Source organism: Struthio camelus, chromosome 9 (genome assembly GCF_040807025.1).
Source record: "Struthio camelus isolate bStrCam1 chromosome 9, bStrCam1.hap1, whole genome shotgun sequence".
NCBI lineage: Eukaryota > Metazoa > Chordata > Aves > Struthioniformes > Struthionidae > Struthio > Struthio camelus.
This window is the reverse complement of record NC_090950.1, coordinates 29,728,331-29,746,074: the sequence shown is the minus strand read 5'-3', so window position 1 is coordinate 29,746,074 and position 17,744 is coordinate 29,728,331. Positions and strand designations below refer to the sequence as shown.

Genomic DNA, 17,744 nt, shown 5'->3' with positions numbered 1-17,744 from the left:
CAGACATAGTTTATCTTGTAAAGAAACAGCTGTTAAGTGGAATTTTGCCCTTATTTGCTGAGCTACAAAGCCATTATCTGAAAATGCACGTACCGAGTTTTGCGCACAGCGATGCATTTGGGCATATTGTTATTTATTTTATGTATCGGTGGGAACTGAAGACTCTCATATATTAATGTTTATCAAGTGATTTTCAGCACTTCACAAGAACATAAAAAAAAATCAAAATATTTGTAAAAAGCTATTCCTCGGGGAACTTTCACCAGTAACATGCAGCTTTTAGCAGTTACATGCGGTGCCTGACAAGTCTTCAGGGAGAAACTCAATGCATATTATTAACGGGTCTGCTGCATAATATGTTTGGATTCCCAAATTCACGTGCGAGGAATAAGGCGTAACGAAAGGAGCCCTTACCCCAGAGGGGCCGATGTCCCTGCTGAACATGGGCCAGGTTTTCCAGTTGACGTCGTGCCGGTACTGCTTGTGCACGTGCTCTCCCACGCCGTAGATGTTGCTGCTAGGCAGTTTGATGGACAGCTGTAAATACTGGTCCGCGTACTGCAGCGGCCCGATGGTGGTATTGAACCTGGTTAAGCAACAAGAATGAAAAATTATTTTTGCAATAATTACTCCTTTCAGGTAGAGCAGAGTGGGGTCTTAACCGGGGTCCGGGCAGAGGGTGGCCAGGATGGGGCGAGCAGTGCCTGTGAAGGGTGCAGCAGAAACATCTCGTCCCAGCGGCCGAGCTCCTGTCGGGGCTACGTTCCCACGACTCCCTGCGGCCCCACACAATAGCCCAGTAGATGGAAAATTTCCGTGGGTAGAAAGAAATACAGAAATAACCCACTTTTTACCAGATTTTTTTCAAATAAATGGCAGCTTGCACGTGCCAGGGAAAACAAGCCTGGGAAACCACAGCCACGTGCTGGCCCTTCCCTCTGGGCTCCAGCAAACCAGGGGTCGAGGCAGGAGGCTCCTTGAGGGTGGATTACAGAATTAGTTTAATCCGTAGCATGGTTCAATCCCAGCTGATGGCTATCACATTTCCCTTAGTAACTTTGCATAAAGCAGCTGCTGAGGTTTGCAAGGAACAGGAAGGCAGTGGGGTTGAAAATAGATACGGAGCCTTTTTTTTTTTTTTTAAATTTATATTTGCACAAACAGAGTAAGCCAGAGACCGATATTCCTCCTTTACATCTCTCAGCAAAACACACAGTAAAAGTTAATTCCATTAATAAAGTATCTTTTGTTAATTTAATTTTGTATCTTTTGCTAATCCCTTTCATTACTGACAAACTCTTAATCTTCCAGCTGAGGATTAGGAGAGCTTTATATGTTTAAGAAAAAAAACCTAATTTCCTTCCTTATTTCTATGGGCACGACTCAAGGAAGAGCGAGGACATTTGCACGGTGTCGAAGCAGCAATCTTTAATTGGCTCTTCTTCGTTTAGCCCCACTGAAGAGAGGAGGGAGCTGGACCTCCCACGCCACCAAACAGCTTTATTGCCCGTCTGGGGTGTCTTTACTCCCTACCCGATGGGGGCACCTTCACACGGGTCTTGCTACCCAACCGGGGTGCCCACAACACAGGCAAGAAGCAGACATTTCCTATCAAATTTGCCAGATTCTGCTCTATCTCCTGTAACTTTTTAATTAAAAAAAAAAAAAGGAAAAGTAGAAATAGGTTTGAAATATTTACTTTTTTTTCTTTATGAAATGGCAAATTGGAGAGAAAAAAAAAAGAGTTCCAATCAAAATATTTAATTATTTCATTAATTTTGAACCTATCAGTATTGGTTTTCCTCTTTTTTTCTCTAAGATTTTTAGCATTCCCCATTGAGAAGTATATTAAAATTGACCCCTACCTAGTAGTTTTATTTTAAAAGTACCTAGTAGTTTTATTTTCCCCTCAATCATCATTTTTTTTAAATGAAACAATCATAAATAGAATGTAATTATGAGTTAAACCAGATTTAAAGGACAAAGCAATTGGAATGAAGCTGATCCTGAGATTTGAAGGTTATCTTCAGCTTTATTAAACTAAGAGCTTATGGGGATCTACAGAAACACAGTCTTTCACCAAAAGCGGAGAAAATGACTGACTTTGAGATGGCAAACTGCTACCCAGCTATGTTTCAATGTCATACACAATTTCAAAGTGATATGCTTTTGTCTACTGACTTTAGGCATTTCTGATTAAACCTCTTTTTACAATCTGCCGTTTGTGTTAAATTTGTCACAAATACTACAATCTAGAAGACATCACATGGTAATCGTAAAGGAGAGTAATACAACTTTCTCCTAAGTTTAGACAAACTCACTTACGTTAATTTTAATTTTTAATCACTCCAGATGTATTAATGTGCTATAACTGTATTTGTACAACCGTACTATATATGATATAGCTGTATTTGTCACTTTGAGTATGTTATTGTTACCAGAATAAGAGGTCCTTAAACTAAGTAAATACACAGTGTATTAGCAATTACAAACATTGCATAAACAAGCTACAATAACAGGGGAGTCTGGGCTTTCTACATTTATAACCCACACATATTACCTCTTTTCTTTTTTTTTCCTTTTTAATTAAAGTAAAAAAAATACTAACACTCTAAAGAGGCTTCATGGGTCAAATTCTCATCTGATGTACTTTTTCCCAGTTTTAATGATTCCAAGAACAGTCTTGCCCATCTGCTCACAGATTGTACTGAGACTAGTTTTTTGGTAGAAAAAGAAAATCTATATTTTCTATGAAATTATGACAATTTTTGGTCTTGTCTTGCAAATGATGATGGTGATTGGGCTATCAGAGTGCTAGCTCCTTTTTGGGGGAGCTCTAGTGTAACAGATGATGATGGAAGTTAATTATCTAAATAGGTATAAAGCCTATTAAGACTTTTGTAATGAATTGTAATAACATATTGATTCTTACTCATCCAACTTTATCAAGGATTTTCACCCAAGGGGCTACTTTGATCCCATTTAAACGTTGGCTTACTTTTAGATGCTCACAAACTCACAGTCAAGCATAATTGTGATTTTTTTCCTTAAAGACAGAAAACACAACTGTTTTTATCCTTAGACATTTATTTAATTTGATAATACAAGCAGTCTTCCAGAGCACTGGTTCTAATTGGTCCTATTGAACTGGATTACTTATTCTCCCCTCCATACACCCATTTAATCAGTTTTAGACTACTGAATGCCAAGCCCATCTATAGTGCACTCCATAATTACAAATCAATCACTACAGAGGATTTTAAGTAAGTAAACAATACTAATAACTGCACAAAAGTAATTGCTAATTAATTAAACTGGAAGAGTTGACAGCAATCCCGCTTATCCTAGCGGTCTGACGGGTAATCATTCTCCAATTGATTGAATGAGCGTGTTACTCCCAACACTTCCCCCTTTTAATGGGTCTGCAAGCTGGGCAGGGAGCTGCAAGGTAGGTTTTCTCTATTTTTAGGAAAATGAAGGGGAGTTATTTTGAAGGCCCTCAGAGTCCTTGCAAAACGTGCATCAATCAAAAGAAAAGCAGCAGCTTGCACATCCCAGGGGACCCTGCATACGCCCCGTCTTGGGCATGTGTTATTCATGTTGCAACACGGACTTTCAGAGAAAACAAATGGCATCAGCATTATTCATCAAAAGCACCAAAGTTACTTACAGGACTTTTCCATTGCTTACTCTGGTCACCGTGATGCCAAAGGGATTGTGCTTAATGTCGACTTTATACTTTAAGTCGGAGGCCGCGGACCCGCTGAAGGCTCCCACGTTCTCGTGGGGGACTTCAAATCTCTGGGTGTTAGGATCAGTGATCTGCGCGTATTACAACAACAAAAGTATTAGGCTTTTAGAAATTAAAGTCTAACTCTTGCATGTTCCAGCCTGAACAATTATTTCTGATTTAGCAAAAACAAGCATTGTCAAAACAGCATTCAGACAACAAAAGGTCGAAGTCAATAAATGGCAGAATTAAGACTGGGTTAACCTACCCAGCCCCTTTGTTTATAAATATTAGAATATTTCCTTTATTACTTGATCTGAGAGGATTTTTCCCGTGGAGGTCTGCATTATCCAGAATTTACACAACCGTATTCCCTTCGGCTCCTCAGTTTTAATCTTTCCCCACACCCAGGTGCTGGCCGAGCACAGACTAACCCAGCCTGCCTTCCGGCTGGCCTACCCGGCGGTCCCACTTTCAGCAAACCCCCTTCCAGCCCAAGTCCCAGTCCACTGCCTATTTCCATCCCTGTCCCAGTTTTCCACTTCTGCCTTCATTGCTTCTCTCGTCCCACTTTCGTTGCCCGGTTTCAGCTATTTCCCTATTTATCCTTGACCCTGGTTTTTCCTAGCTCACCAGGAACACACAAAAAGAGGAAGTTTTCCTGTAGAAAAAGTCCAGCTCACTCCCAGACTCCGTGAATATTGCATATTCACAAACTACTGAATTTTCCATAAAGAACAGACAGCTTTGGCAGTGCTAAAGCTTTCCGACCAAACGACTGTGAGATGTGGCCAGGACATAAATAAGAGGTAAACAAATACGTTTGGCCCCAAAAAGTTTCCCTATGATGAGGGAGAAAAGGTAAAGAATAAAAAAGCTCATCTTTCCGAAGGTATTGGGAAACTTTTCATTTTAAAAAGTTGTCATTTTTCATTTTCGTCGTCAGTCCTATGCACTGCGAGAGCAGCAAGGATAAGAAAAGGAGGGTTTCGGCGCTGGCCAAGGGGCTCAGCTTTACCCCTCGGTGCTGAGGCCCGGGAAGCTGTGCCAGCATCCCAAGGGATGCGTCTTGTTCCTTGAACAGAGCGGGGAGCAAGACAGCAAGGTCCGGAGGCAGACTGTGTATTTCGAGTCCAGACCTTTCTTTTTAGGGAAGGAAAAAAAAAAAAAAAAAAAAAGATTGTCAACACCTTTGCTTGATTTGAGTTTGCACGGCTGGATAAAAGTTTCTCCTGTTCAAAACCCGCTCTTGGATACACGAGGACACACTTCAACAGGGGTCACGAGAGCAACGCAGAGAATTAAGGCAGCCCTCATAACCCCACCACGTTGCGTTTCTCCATGATAACAGCCAGCCCAAAATCTTGCACATAGCCTGAACCTTAAGAAAAAAGCATATGAAAAAAACTAACCTTGAACCGGAAGCGATTTTGTGTCTGATACTCTCCAGTGAGGAGGACGGTGTTGATATCGTTTCCAAAGAGGGAAGGTGACGACAGCCTTGTTAACGTAGCCTGGAATCCTTAGGGAAAAAACGCAAGCGGCAACGTCAGTGCCTTGAACAGGGTGTCTGGCTGGGCATAAGCCTTGGAGCCAGGCTTACCCGCTTGGGTTGTTCGCATGGAGCCGTCCACTTTGTACCCATGGTTTGAAGAGAAGAAGCACCAGGGCACGCTGGTGTCACTCTGGGGGCTCCAGCAGCAGCCGCGCAGGTTGCAGAGGTTCTGGTGCATAAATGGCACAAACAAGCAGATTTTATACAAATAAATCCCCTGTACTACAATATTTGGAAAGCACAAGAACTGTATTTTACCCCCCACACCAGAAACCTGTACATTATTTACAGTCAGATCAACTCCTTCTGTGAAAATCGATCAGGTGATTTTGGTGGCACAGAGCAAGTAGAAAGTTATCCTCTGGATTTAGAGTAGAAACTTGCTTATTGGTGCTGAAAAAAAATATGGATTTTGGACATTCGTTCTCTCTCAAAGTCACAAGATCCGCTGGTAAATGGTAAAATGAACCATTTAAAAAAAATAAAATGAATCATTTGAGCTATGACAGATACGGTATAGCCTGACCAAAAGTCACACACTGCAGAGTGGATAGAAGTTACGGCTGTTATACTTTAAAAGCAGTTTAAAATATAGTTTAAAAAGTTCAATAGTTATAAAATAATAATTTGTGTATAGAAACAAGATAATGCCTTCCTCCACTGACCCAGAAACACCTCCATGGATCATCTGGTATAACATACATATTAATCTGATGTTCCAATGCCACAAATGTTGAGAGCACTTCAGCATAGCCTCAACCTGAGATAAATCAACTTCCCCCACCCCCCCAAAAAAATCTCAAGTAATTAACCCTATTGCTTAAAATATATATCTTGGTGTAGCAGGACTAGCCTTTACACTGCATCTCAGTAGCCCGGTAAACCAGAGTGCCTTTGTTTTGTGGTTAGAAATTAACTCGTTCACACATTCTTTGCATGGGTTTTATATTCAAGGGTAAGATTTGGGTAATATATCACTGTAAGCATCCATGCATTGCCTCTCATTAAAGAGATAACTCATGATGGGCGTGAAAGGGCAGCGCTGATGTAAGAGGCTTCTCCAGGAGCAAAGGGCTACGTCCGCGAATGATCTCAGGTGCCCAAGTCCAACCTGCGGATCTCCAGGACCTCGTCCAAACTACACTTCTCCAGGACGTCTGCCTCTCCCCACCAGCTCGCAGAGACTCTTGAAGCTGCTTTTGCCTTTGCCCATCTGCGGCCAAGTATTTTTGGTGCTTGTGCCATGCTTATTTTTAAATATGCCGCAGCTCGTTATGGCTGGAGCTGGCTCAGGAGCTCTGCTGCTGCTGGCCCGAGCCCTGGTGAGACCCATTTTGGGGCTGTGGGGCGCAGCACAGTGCGCATGCTTTTCGCAGCCTCTGAACAGAGCAAGGACAAGCTCTGGGGCTGGCTGCAGCCCTGTGCTGCCGTAGCCTGCTTGCACCCTCGTGGCTGTGCTGAGCACCGAAACCTGTATCAACCCCCACGGTGAGCCAAGAACCACCAAGCTGATGCACCTCTATCTCTCTCTCTGTGGACTGATAAAAATCAGAAAATATCAGTGCTGTTGTTTTGATCAGGGGTCAAAGCAGCAGCAAGGCTGGAGGAGAGAAACCAGGGAATCATTTTTCCCCCAGTCATCCACAAATCAGTACATCCTATAGGGCTATGAAATACTGTGTTCACTCCCCATCTTCCAAGGTCCCTTCTAGTGGGAACTATTATAGCTTATAGCCTATAACCTAGGTTATAGGCTATCTCAGATAGCTTAAGAAATACCTATCCCCTCTGCTGTCTCAGCTAGCGTAAGAATCGCCTATCTCCTCTGTCCGAATTGTTTTTGTACAAATAACTAAATCCTGCAGAACTCAGATCTCAGAAGGAAACACGTGCAGGAGTGCCCGATCCTTTACACCGAGCAGAGGAAGGAGCAGGGTCCATCCAAAGGGTATTGGAGAGGCCATTATAAAAGCTATCACTTAACATAAATAGAGACGAAAGCTGGCCACAGCCCCTGAGCTGTAATAACAGCGTAATAGATACCAACACCCAATAAAGCCAGAGAGAAAAAGTTGAAGTGTGATTAGAGATCGTCTGGGATACGAGAAAGCAGCGTACGATGGCATATGCTGTCAGATGGCTTCTGAACGTTGACCTCGGCACCCAGGGTTAAAAGAATAGCTTGTCAATGTGCTTAACTACAGCATTTCTTTTATGCAAAGCAAATAGATAAGCCTGTGCCAGCAGAGTATTGCTGGAAAAAAAAAAAAAAAAGAGAAAAAGAAAAAAGCTTCAGAGGAATTAGAGTGATACTGGACAGCACTAGCATTAGTCATGGTAGCTCATTTCTTATCGCCGTGTTCCTCTTGTCTAATCAGAGTTCACTATAGTTTGCCACAGGAGGGAATAGTTAACAAATATCTGCTTTCTTTCAGTTTCTATCTTCGACAATCATGTGAATGGTTAATAACATTTATTTCATTTCTATACTTCTACCCTGTGCAGTACTACTCATTAAAGACCATTTTCTGGCTTATTTTAGGGTGACTTGGATGAATAAAGAAATCAAGACAGACACTAACCTACTATAAGATCTTAGGCAAATCATAATTTTCCCAACTGCTGTTTATCATGCAAGCCCATAATGGAAACCACTACAGAAGAGTTATCTTCTTTCCTAAGTAGGTATCTGGAGTTTTACAGCTCTGCCTCTGGCAGGATTAAAAATAAGCCTAAAGGAGCACAAGTGAAATATTTGCAGGAGGAAACGTGCAAGGGAATGCATGGTGGGATTCTGGGCTGCGTCAGGCACGCACCTCACAGAGCTCATCAAGAGTTCAAAAATACATTGCAGAATGAAAGCGTGCCAACATATCTCATTTCTGAATAACGCCTCTCACCTCGCTGCTATTTTTCCCAGCTAGCACTGGGGAGTAGTAGATGCATGCAGACCATTAACCTGGGATGCAGAAGATGAAGGCACGAGCAGTGTTTCCTCCTCCAGAGCAGCTTCGCTCTGGACAAGTGATGCAAGGCCACGCTCTAAACCACAGTCTCCCATATTCCCGGCAAAAGTCGGTTCCTGATTTTTCAGAAATGTAAGCAAAATCGCACAATGGGGAAGGAAAAGGAGACTTAAAAAAAGACTTAAAAAATGGGCTTTTACACTGCTCAGACCCTGGGGGTCTGGCTGCGCAAGGCTTGGAGGCTTCAGGAGCCGGCTAAGGAGCTGGCTCCTTCCATTGAAAGAGGTTCATCCTCCACTAATATAGTTACCTGCAGCATTTTATTGACCTATATAGCATAACACAACCTGAGGCGTGACCGGAGCATTAACAACTGTCAGTTCTGCAATTAGCTGGGGAATTCACTCCGAGTTCGAGACAGCCGGTTAATCACGTTTTATATCTCTGCGAATGATGTAAGCACCACCCATCATTATATCCTCATTGCTTTTTCTGCTAAATTCCCCCTCCAAAAATCAACAAAAGATGCCAGGCCCCCATCAGCTTCCATCAGAAAGTGAGAACATATTTTTAAAAATGAAAAGTATTAATAGTAATGATAATAATGTTTCAATAACAACTGATATACAAATGTTTTAAACTGATGTAAGAGCTTTGAAAAAAAAAATCAGGATGAAAATGAAAATTTCCACTGGAAAACTGAAGTAACTCACAGCTTCTTCAGCAAGGCTGCTTCTAAATTCTGTGCTCCATCAGAAGCCAAACGTCAGCCGAGTAAGAAAGAGACTGCGATTAAAATTGCTTCTGAAAGGAAACTATGATAGTGTCTATTACAGTCGAAAAATCTTGTGCGTCTTGGTAAAGCGCGTCCTGACTTGCTAGTTCTAGAATATACCTTATTATAAACGTTCAGGCTTCACCATCCCACAAGAAAGAACTGTTTCAGCAAAGTTGTTAAAAATAAGGAGTGAATTTTTCAAACGGCTTGATGTTGGCCTAATTTTGTCCCCACTTCTCTCAAAGGAGGATTGATGGGGTGGACTTTAGCAGTGGCCTTCAGCCTCTGGCAGCAAACTGCTACAGTGGCCGGGGGGGAAATATGAAAATATCAAACCTCCTGTCAGTGGGCTGAAACTGGTTTTTGAGGGGCTACACTTCACTGCAAGGTATTCAGGCATTCACAGATCAAAAAAAAAAGTTAAAGAAACGCTGATCTAGTAAAGACTAAGTTAAGTTTTTGCAGTTAAATACAAAGCTTTATGGGATAAAGCCTATTTTCTAAATTTTCCCTGTAATATTTCCAGACCTTTGTTGCTACTTGATCCGGGATGCAGTCGATCCTCTCTGACGAGTCTACAGCTGGGCATTGTGGAGTAAATTCTGTTAGGGAAATAAATTCATGCGTTATTATCAGTATTCCCAAATTATAGAAATATCTTGATTATCTTTTAAGTCATTAACTATTTCTGCAGCCTATTTCTCATGACCTTGAAACTGTGTAACTGTCAATAGCAATTCAAAAGAGCCTTTAAAAAATTGCACACAACTACTCCAAATAAAGATAAGAAAGCTTCACTTCTCCGTTTGTAAGCACATGGGTGATGCTTTTAATTTCATTTCTGAAGATATGCAATAACCCAGTTTTAAATAAGTCCCCTAATGTGATTTACGTTGCTTCTTGTAAAATATACCTGCCAAATGAGAGCTGCAAGGTCTTTCTCTTTCATATATGGTGTTGTGCTCTTATATGTGCCCCTTCTCCTGAAATACTGTTTACCCACCGGTGCTTGATTTGGAGCATTAAAGCACCCGAAGGCTAAGAAGATGCGCCATTATATTTCAGGTTGTGGGACCAGATTTAAGATGACCTCTTGGCAGCCTCAGCTGACGAGAGAATACCCGAGGGCTTTCTCTCCCAACACTGAAGATTATTTTACATATAGTCTGGAACCCTGTGTATCTTTGGGATGAGAACTACAACGCTTAGAAAGCCTGTCTCAGGCTGAGAGACACACAAATACACGCGTTCACCAGTTCACGTTTTAAGTCATATAGGCACATCCGCATTTTGCTCAGCTGCGCTCACACTCATGCTGCGATCGAAACAGGCAGCAAATATGCAGGTCTTGGTCTGCGTGAGCAGTTCTACTAACACACCAAAGTGTTTGTTTTGCAGTAAGTCTTTTTTTTTTTTTTTTTAATTTTACTGCCATTTCCACCTACAAGCTGTTTGCTTCAATCTCCATATGCAAAGGGTTACTCATACAAAATGGGACGAAAGGCAGGATGCTCTGTATTAGCATCGCTCTAAGACAAGCGCTTTCTAATGTACTGATACATCAGCAGGAAGTGTTGCAGGTCTTTATGGTTATAGGGTGTTTTTTTCCCCCGTGGTGTATGGCTATTTCTGAATATTCTCCCTCCTTCCTTTTGACTGAAACGAAGGGAAGTGCAGGCTTGGGAGGGAGGGATAAAAGTTTTTTATGACCCTGAATTATGAATCATACTGTTTATTTCTATGTTTATAACAGATAACGCTATTCACGTTATCTGTGAGAAGGAGCGACAAAAGTTCACCTTTGATTAATGGTAAAAATAGCGACACCGATAGCTGCAGAAAAAAAAACCCACGGGTTTTGCAAAGAGCAGCAGAGAAACGCTTACGCTCCTTTTTCTCTCGAACATCAGCGCTCCTGCCGAGCCCGGTCCCAGGAGCGGCAGGAAAGATTGCTGCGGGGCACGACCCGTTCTTGAGCGGTTTCCTGGTTCCATGACTATTTTCGCCAGTCGGTAGGTACGAACCGTCCCAGGGGAGGATTTTCTGCTTGGGTGCAACAGCATTCCCAGCAGTACTTACGGCTCGATTTGACTCCCGATTGCCCTGTCGCGAAGAGCCCGATGAGGACGCAGGCCACGATCACCACCAGGCAGAAGAGGACGATCAGCGTGATCTCCAGGCTGCTGAACTTCCTCTTCCCCATCTAGGCACAGAGGAGCACCGGCAGGTCGGGAAACACCAGAGACACTTGTGGAAACTCTACAAACAATTCATGTTTTAAACCATACCCCCAAATCCGAGGATTAAAATAAAACAACTCCTTAAGGACCAAGTACGATAATTCTCATCTTCAGAATAATCTCCGCAGCATAGATGACTGCATTGTTAGACTACTGGGCAATCACTGAGAAATTTAGTCGGTTCCCTGCAAACTGCTTTTAAATATACACACAAAACGATTTTCATCTGAGTTTAATTATTCTTATATTTTACTGAAACTGAAAAGAAAGCATTCCCTAATTTTTTGACTTTGCATGTTTTCTTTCCTTCTTTGGAACAAACAAAATCTCCTATTTTGTAAAGGAGGATGTTCATTTGTTTTAAAAAAAAAAAAAAAAGAGATATCTGCCAAAAACCTGTAATGGACCCAGATAGCACGTCATGCTGGTGGCACTTGGGAAGGACCCGGCGCAGGTGACAGGCTGAGTCACTGATTTGCAAAGCAGAAGCAAACGGTGCCAGCGCAGCCCGCGCGGTTACATGGGCGCTGCAGCCTGGCGAAGGCAGAAGTAACCACGCTGACCGCTGGTTAAATCGCAGCTAAAACGAGGTGGAATATGTTAGTGCCTTAAACTGCAGTGTAAATAAAACCCATATTTTTCTTTTTCTAACCCCCTTTTGCGGCTGAATTTCTACGTTCCAGGTCTGCCTGTCTTCGATGCACGTTGGAGCAAGGCGTGCTCCATCGACACGGACATAAGGTGTATTGCCAATGACTACTTTTAGCACTCCCGTTAACGTTTCGGCACCCAGTTAGCAGGGGTATTTGCGCCCGGTGCTCGTCTGAGGCCGGCGGAGGTGGGAGCGGGGCCGTCACCGACGAACGCGCCTCGACCCGGCGCTTGGTCTCCGGTGACAAACAACACGGCGCCGTTAACGTTTAACTGGACACCAGCAATAAAGCTAATTAAAAGTAATCATCTCCAGCATCCAGTTCACTATATACTGGCAGCAGTAACTGGATTTTTGATTCGGTTAAGAACACCTAACCTTGTGAAGCAGCCTTAAACACAACTAATTTACTTCTGTTTAGTTAAAATAAGGAAAAATGGGAATCTATGTGTCACGTTGGCATGTCAAAACACTTCTATATGCAGCGATAACCTAAAAAGGGAAAAATGCCTTTGAAAAAGCTTTTTTTGGTAGAACAGTTTAACTCTGTGGCTCATCCTCACCTCCTATACCCTCCCAGTATCTCCTGCTGCCCCACCTGCACCCTCTTTCATAGGAATCCCACAGCCACAGGAGTGAATGAATGAATGGATAGTAAAAGCAATAATAATGATAATTAAAAAAAAACAAAACCCAGACTCTAGAGGAGTAGAGCTAGTGCTTAAGCAAAAGTACTTTTCAGTATGGTGATTAATAAAGAAACTTCTATAAATAACACAATGCTACTCATGTGTTCCTCACTAACATCAAGATTTGTAGCCCTTTTTAACATTATGATTCTTGGTACTCCCCAAGGGACTCCCGTGCTTAAAATCTGCGACTGTATTATTTTTTAAAACATGAAAGATAACATTTTAAATATTGTTCTTTGCAATAGGGAAATGATGCTCCAGCTGTTCCTCCCCAGAGTTCCCCTTAACATTGATCCCTAAGATCCCTGAAATGGAACATTCATTTTTGGGAAAATTAGAATATTATCAAAGTTTGTGTTGTCAAAGAAAGCCCCAAAACAACCATAACAGAGTATTTCAGTTCTTTCAAAGTCTCCCCAAGCACTGAGACTTTGAAGATAAGGATTTATAAATATAAATTCTCCTGAGTGACACGTACTCAGTAGTGAGGTACAGTTTGGATGCAACAAATATAAAATTACATACCTTGAAGTCCCCTTTGTATCCTTCATCCACAGCTCCTGGTTGCAAGGCTCAGCTTCAAAACCCATGCTTTATCCTACGCTCTTATCAGCTCGTTGCATTGGTTGTTAACTAATCTACCAATGGCAGGTACAGCCATAATTACAGGCAGATTGTAGAGACACTTTGAGCTAAATAGAGTTGCTATGGTTATTGCAGCCAAGGAATGGCTAGTTAATTAATAATATTTTGGTTCAGTATCACACATCAGGCTCTGCAAGGACAAGAAAAGCAGCAACGTCATTGCGCCAGGCTTGGCCCACGCTGCGTGACCAAACGTTTCTATTCTGTTCTCCTTCCACGTGGTTGTTCACAGAAGCTGCGTGGAACCTCCGGGTCCATCTGACGACGGCCCTTCCTGCTCTAATCACCAAAGAAGTCATTAAACGCTCCCAAACGCGAAACAGAGCTGTTAGGATAGTTGTAAGAGGGAATCAAATGTCTGACGAACACAATTTTTTAAGACTTAAGTATAAATTATTAATTTTAATATCAGTATGAACAGATCTCATAAGATTCTAGCAATAAATGTCAGAAGTGTAAGAAAACCGTAAAAGATTAGCACGGAAGGAGTTTTACAGGGGCCTGTTTCTCATAGTATGAAGAGTAATTGGTTTTTTAGTTTTCCTCATAACAAATCTAACCTCAAAATTAAATCTTTATTTTCTAAAGGAAAACTTTCAATTAATACTGCTAAAAAAAGTGTTTACAAGTTATGCTGCAATAATTCAGAGATGGCTGGGAAGTGCCATTTGTATTTGTTGAATTATTCACAGATTTACTCAACTTCCCAAATATCTTGCCTCCCACCAGCAAGTGCAGAAAGGAGCCTGGTCCCCTCTGAGCACGCAGGGAACGGTTCTTTTTTCCTCAATCAGCTCTTAAAATAAAGAAAATCAATCATACATATATAGCACCGTGGCTGTCCTGCAGCCATCCGTCTCTATACAAATGAATGTTACTGCTCTCAAGGACTCTGTTTTTAAAATGAAACCTGATCTTTGGTGATCTCACCCTCTCCCTTTCATTGCAACCACCTTATACATTTGCATGGGGGTGCAAGCAAGCAAGCTCTGGAAATGTAATGCTATCATCCTCCTCTTAATATTGCTAAACATACTGCTTGATGAGTGCAGATTGAGGCATAACAGTTTCACAGGCATTATGAAGGTATTAGTGGTTTAGTAGGTTGGATTTTTTTGTGCATATCTACTTTCCAAGATTTATATCTTCCTCCAGCCACTTCTGCAAAATACTCAATCCAGCAAAGCATATGACCACGTGCTTCATTCGAGCGCGCCGGCAATCATACCGCCGTCAATATAACCATTTGCTAAAGTGCTTTCCTGAACTCGCAGGGCTACGCTCTTGTATCATCAATCACCTAATGAACATTTTCTATGCAATTGGAGAGGCTAAAAATACAAAACAAAAAGGTCTCACAAGAGGGTTAACCAGCAGGTTTCCTCACTGAGTATATTTTCATTAGTCTACAAAGGGTCTCAACAGCAGTGCTTTCGGGTCAAGATGCGATATTGAACTAGAAGAAGCAGGGATGGACAATGCTGCACTCGGGGACACCAAGACACTGTAAAGACAACCGCAAGCTCAATTAAACCAAGAGCTGGAACAACATGGTCTCTGCTGTGTCCTCATCTGGTTTCCAGGAATTAAGAGCAAATTCTTTTCCGACAATCAGTAAGAGAAGCGGTGAGAAGCCTGTGCATTTAGACTAGACTGTAAGAGAATAGTCTAGAAAAATAAGCTGGGAAATGAGGTACTGTTAAAAATATAGACATTAAACAAAAAGACATTTATCTCTTGGTTTTTAACAGGCCCATTTTAAATTAAATCATATACAAGGCTGAACAACTTTTAAAACTTGTTAGATGGTCACAGTTGCGTTTGTTCAGGGAGTTGTGCTAATAATTGAGCTTTCAGTTAAGGAGCCACCTCGGGAAAAAAAGATAGCTTAGGCTTTTTCCACAACTTCACAAGATTTTTTTTATTTCACTATATCAAACATTTACTTTAAATTACACCTTGGAGCCTTTAATTCCTGCAAGAAGCAGCAATCGGTTCATGCAGGGAAATAATGATTAACCGAGGTGGAGGGGCACATGTCGGAGATCCGATGGGAACATGCGGACCCTCCCATGCACTGTCTGGTGGCTTTGTGGTTTTCCTGTATGGATAACTATGGCAATAACACTTCAGCGAAGGCTTCAGAAATCCTTAAGTGAAGGAAGCTGCGTGAGGGGAGAATAACGCTGTTATCACTGACTTACAACCTGAGCCAAAACCAGAGCAAGCAGGGGAAGTTTCAGCGAGAGCTGCCAGGGTATTCTGGGTAGGTCAAATCTGCTTTAACCGCTGATATAGCGCAGAGCTGGACATACTTTCATTACTTTGGTGGGAAGGGAACATTGCAGGATCTCCACAAAACATATATTTCATTGTGAGGTTGTGTTAAGCGAATTACACTTTGATTAGATACTAGAGCTTGATATTAGATATTGGAGCTTGATATTAGAGCTTTCTATCCTGAAACGGTGCAATTTTCCTAAGGAGTAGCTGGGTGGCATCCAGGAGGGCATTAGAGCTACAGAGCTTTCTGGCAGCGATGCCTCCTTGACCACTGTGGCCATGCCCAAAGTCCTACCCCCGATGGGACCCTCTGGTGGGAGGAACCCCAGCTGCCCCAGCTTCTTTCCCTGGGAAGCCCAGGTGTGGGGACATGAGGTACCTGTACAGGTCCCGTCCTGGCAGCCTGACTGTCCCAACCTGCACTGGCATTTATTTAGGATTGAGTTCGGAGCTTCTGAATCAGATCGGACTTTTTTTTGAGTTTGGATGAGATCTTTGAGTGGAATGATATGTGGCAAATTGGGAAAATATCTCCACTTTTTATAAAATTACTGTAACTAAGTGGTTTTCTGTTTGGCACAGGCATGCTTTTGAATGCAAAGGGTTGAGTTAGTGACTACAAGTTGTCTGGGAAAAAACCCTCCAGCATCAGACACTAAACCTTCAAAAACACAATTAACATAATTCATGAGCGATGCAACTTCACTTCATAATCAACACTAGTGGGGTTTAGAGATGATTGAGACCCCAAGATATTTGCTTCTGAGGTCAAGGAGGGACAGGATGATGGCTGACGCAGTGACTAGCCGAGAGAGAGTAGGGTAAGCAAACTAAGACCTTTTCAGCTCAGGTCACCCGTTGCCCTCCAAAAAGCGGCTCCGGCAGGGGACCCCTGTCACCAGCGAAAGCAGTCCCACCTTGCGCTGCCTGCTGTCCTGCTCCACAAGGTCTTACGGTTTTCTGAGCATCAAAGCCAAGAGCAGCTTGGGTATACCTGAGCCATAAAGGCCCTGCATACGTTGAGTACTAAGTTACTTTTCTTGAGATAAAACAGATATCCTAGTTGGGCAAAAATCTAATCTAATTGGGTCAAATTTTGGTCAGAGTCACAGACCCTACGTTATATGATTGAATAGGTTGTTAAGACCCAATCTGTTCCTGCTGTAGCTCTACTGTTATAAGTTAGATTATATCAGTGATGAATTTGGTCCCAGGAATTTCAGGATCTGTTGGCAAGTGAATAAGGCAGAGGTATGCAAGCAGAAAACGGGTCCAAATTCAGCACAACTCTCAAACGCTTCCTGGGAACCCCTTGGTAGAAGTTCACCATCAAACAGAAAGCAGACCACATGGATGATATCCCTGCCCCCAAAGTCTTCATCTTTGACACTGAAATCGTAGAAGACTTATCCAAGTGGACAGCTAAAAAAATAACCTTGCTAAAAAAATCGAAGCACAGCTCCTCTTCACACTGAAAGGACTGTGTTTTAGAAACTCTGCTAAAACAACCCCAGCCCGTAGAGAACGCAAAGAGAAACTAAGGCTCTATTTTTAGCATTTTAATATTCATCTGGAGCACTGGGTGTAGACTGGGTGCTTTCAAGATTATTTTATATTCTACTTACATAGGCAGTGAATAAATACACAGTCCTGAAGCAGAGGACTCCTTATTTTGAAAAGGCTTTTAGCCGGTGAGCTGGAGTCATTGCATGTTCTCTCTGGCTCAATCAGTATTGAATTATTAATCTATCACGGGACTGTTTTAACAGAGGCAAAGGAAAATTTAAGTTGGTCCCTCTTCCCCTTTATTTTTACAGGCTGTACTTTATTTTGGTTATTTATCACACAAATAAAATGAAGCCTCAATAAATCCACCAGACCTTGGCAGAACAGCATGAAGCAGTGCAAGGTCTGATGAATCGGCTAGAATTCAACCTGAAGTGAGTTTAGCACACGCCTTAAAAAAAAAGCAAGTTTTTTTTGCACTTTGTTAAGACTGCACTGCATATCGGGAAACAGTGACATGGGTCAGCTGTGAAACCATCGCCCTCCAAGGCTGGATAAGGAGACACGCTGCAAGGGAAACAGCTTCAGCAGGTTCACTGGCAGCTATGTAAGAAGTCAATGCTTGCTACGCCATGGATATCCATGTGCTTTTGCTGAGGTTCAATAAACACTGCATTCAGCAGACAGCTTTGATAGC

At 42.2% G+C, this 17,744-nt stretch overlaps 1 protein-coding gene across 1 annotated transcript in view; it reads right to left on the bottom strand.

The window, feature by feature from the left end:
• Positions 1-13,273, bottom strand: part of SI (sucrase-isomaltase) — a 58,817-nt gene extending 45,544 nt beyond the window's left edge. The window contains exons 1-7 of the mRNA XM_068954359.1: positions 13,139-13,273; positions 11,109-11,232; positions 9,558-9,631; positions 5,334-5,454; positions 5,143-5,252; positions 3,671-3,822; positions 415-586 (exon numbers count right to left, since the gene is read on the bottom strand). Of these exons, the coding sequence (XP_068810460.1) occupies positions 415-586; positions 3,671-3,822; positions 5,143-5,252; positions 5,334-5,454; positions 9,558-9,631; positions 11,109-11,232 (753 nt within the window). The 5' untranslated portion in view covers positions 13,139-13,273. The remainder of the gene's footprint in view (positions 1-414; positions 587-3,670; positions 3,823-5,142; positions 5,253-5,333; positions 5,455-9,557; positions 9,632-11,108; positions 11,233-13,138) is intronic.
• Between the last annotated feature and the right edge of the window lie 4,471 nt (positions 13,274-17,744).